Source organism: Boleophthalmus pectinirostris, unplaced genomic scaffold (genome assembly GCF_026225935.1).
Source record: "Boleophthalmus pectinirostris isolate CB_2022bp ecotype Guang Dong unplaced genomic scaffold, ASM2622593v1 HiC_scaffold_2, whole genome shotgun sequence".
Lineage (NCBI taxonomy): Eukaryota > Metazoa > Chordata > Actinopteri > Gobiiformes > Gobiidae > Boleophthalmus > Boleophthalmus pectinirostris.
This window is the reverse complement of record NW_026571152.1, coordinates 45626065-45629009: the sequence shown is the minus strand read 5'-3', so window position 1 is coordinate 45629009 and position 2945 is coordinate 45626065. Positions and strand designations below refer to the sequence as shown.

The 2945-nt window shown below is 49.0% G+C and overlaps 1 protein-coding gene across 1 annotated transcript; it reads left to right on the top strand.

The window, feature by feature from the left end:
• Positions 1–1778: 1778 nt before the first annotated feature.
• LOC110167698 (leucine-rich repeat-containing protein 10B) lies at positions 1779–2945 on the top strand. Its single transcript, XM_020933063.2, has one exon. The coding sequence runs from the start codon at positions 1779–1781 to the stop codon at positions 2943–2945; it is 1167 nt and encodes a 388-aa protein (XP_020788722.2).

Genomic DNA, 2945 nt, shown 5'->3' with positions numbered 1-2945 from the left:
CAAAGGCCAAAGGCAGAAACTGAACTGATCAGTATTTGGTTGATTTTCCTCAGACTTTTATCCATTTTAAGAAAAAGACTTCATCAAACTGGAGTCATCATGACTTTGTCTGGAATGATCTAGAAGAGTTAAAGTTTAATGTCTGAACAAAAACACACAAATACTTTCACTTTAAAGATCATAGAAATATAATTGAACACAAAGGTTTATTTATTTAACATGTTCAGACTCTGAGCCAAGACCACGAGGAAAAGAAAGACGTGAGAGTCTGGATTTAAAATAAAATATATTTATGAACTAAATCACAAACAAACAGATTCTGTCTTTGGCCTTTGCACCAAAACTTATTTGAGGCTCATGAAACAAAGACAGAAACAGGAAGGAATAAAGAAAAATAAAGAAAACATTTCAAACATGTTTTTATGGAAGTGCATCGTGTGGACCTCAGCTTCAGTTGTGATAATGACGCTCGGCTTCTGTAAACCTGCGTCTGCCGCTTCACTCCACACTTTTATTGTGTTATTAATTCTTTTGTTTTAACCACAATCAACATTTCATCTCATTTATAAACAGTGTGTGTGTGTGTGTGTGTGTGTGTGTTGTGTGTGTGTGTGTGCGTCTCTGTGTGTGTGTGTGTGTATGTTTGTGTGTGCGTCTGTCTGTGTGTGTGTGTGTGTGTGTGTGTGCGTCTCTGTGTGTGTGTGTGTGTGCGTCTGTGTGTGTGTGTGTGTGTGTGTGTGTGTGTGTGTGTGTTGTGTGTGTGCGTCTGTGTGTGTGTGTGTGTGTGTGCGTCTGTGTGTGTGTGTGTGTGTGTGTGTGTGTGTGTGTGTGTGTGTGTGTGTGTGTGTGTGTGTGTGTGCGTCTCTGTGTGTGTGTGTGTGTGTGTGTGCGTCTGTGTGTGTGTGTATGTGTGTGTGTGCGTCTGTCTGTGTGTGTGTGTGTGTGTGTGTGCGTCTCTGTGTGTGTGTGTGTGTGTGTGTGTGTGGCGTCTGTGTGTGTGTGTGTGTATGTTTGTGTATGCGTCTGTGTGTGTGTGTGTGTGTGTGTGTGTGCGTCTGTGTGTGTGTGTGTGTGTGTGTGTGTGTGTGTGTGTGTGTGTGTGTGTGTGTGCGTCTGTGTGTGTGTGTGTGTGTGCGTCTGTGAGGCTGATGTGGCAGAAGTGCAAGAGGAGCCTTGTGTGTCGGTCATCTGAGCGAGTCCTGCTCCAGTTACACGAGCGACTCACAGCAGCTCCAGATCAGCTCCAGATCAGCTCCAGATCAGCTCCAGTGTCCTGAAAAAACACTCCGGGATTTGAGCGAGGATCAGGAACGCCGCCCGTCATCACCACGGCAACAGGAAGACACCAGGACAACAGGAAAACTTTCAGAAGTTCTTCACAAACTTCTTGGCCCAGAACTGGATCAGACTGGATGGACGTTTCTCTGAAGGTCGAGCTGTGGCCTTTGTGTTTGTTCCACCAGGAGGAACATCTGAGTCTGGACTCTGGCGACGTCTGAACAGCTCAAAATTCTGCTGCAACTGATCGAACTCAACTCCCAACCCCTCTACTACTATTACTACTACTACTACTACTATTACTACTACTATTACTATTACTACTACTACCACTACTACTACTCCACGCTCCAGTGAACGTTCTGATGGACCAAAAGTGCTACAAAGGATAAATATCTGTATGTTCTCATGGCGTCGGCTCTGTGGAGCGGAGCCCTCTGTGGATCGGGGTCCTCTCCAAACATCGGCGCGAATCAGGCGGAGGGTTGAGTTTTTCGAACATGGGAAACTCGTCGGCGAAGGAGGAAGGCGCTGAGGCAGAGGAGGAGCGGGACGGAGACGAGGAGGTTCCAGAGAAAAAGAAAGAGGAGAAGGAGGAGGAGGTGGAGCTGCCTTTAGGGGTGGAGGAGCTGTTTGAGAGCGGAGACCCCGTTTTGGACATCAGCTACAAGAAGTTCAAGCAGCTGCCTCCTCGCGTCTGCACTCTTCTGCACCTGGAGAAGCTGTATTTATGTGGGAACCGTCTGAGGAACCTCCCTGACGGTCTCTCACAGCTCCAAGGACTTCGCACTTTAGCTCTGGACTTCAACAAGATGGAGGATGTCCCAGCAGCCGTTTGCGAGCTCAGGAACCTCACGCACCTTTACTTAGGCAGCAACAGACTCATGAACCTACCAGAAGAAGTGAAGAACCTCCAGAACCTGCGCTGCCTCTGGGTCGAAAGCAACTACTTCCAGAGGTTCCCCCGAGAGCTTTACGATCTGCCCCATCTCAAGTCCCTCCAGATCGGGGACAACCGTTTGAAGACTCTACCTCCTGATTTATGGAGGATGGAGTCTTTGAGAGGACTCTGGCTTTACGGAAATCGCTTCCAAACATTCCCAAGAGTCCTGCTCAAAATGGAAGCTCTGGAAATTCTCGACATGGATCGCAACAAGATCTCAGAATTCCCGAGTCTGAGACGATTACCTGCTCTGCACTTATTCTCCTACGATCACAACCCAGTAGAAGGTCCTCCTCTGGTTAGAGAGGAGGTGCTGGTGGTCGGAGAAGGAGCAGCAGAGTTTTTGGAGATCCGTGAAGCCAGGATGGAGCGACGGAGGAAAGCAGCAGAGGAGGAGGCGGAATTAGCTCTAGCGGCAGAAGCTGGAGAAGCTGGAGAGGAACCTGTGATCCACGGCATCTTGAAGAACAGCAGCGCCAACAAGAGTGAGATGGAAGCGGAGGGAGATGGAGAGATGGAGGAGGAGATGCTGGAGGAGGAGGACGGGGGACCTCTGGTGGACTACGAGGAGGAGCCGCAGTTTGAGACGCAGGAGATGTTCGGTGACGGAGACATGATGGAGTTCGAGGGGGACGAGCTGGAGTATGACACGGTGCAGATGGACTACGAGTACGAAGAAGGACCTGAGCTGGAGGAGGTGGGGAGACAAGAGCAGAGAGCCTGA

What these genes read in the sequence shown, in the direction of transcription:
- LOC110167698 (XM_020933063.2), top strand. Translation starts at nt 1,779, where the DNA reads ATGGGAAACTCGTCGGCGAAGGAGGAAGGCGCTGAGGCAGAGGAGGAG.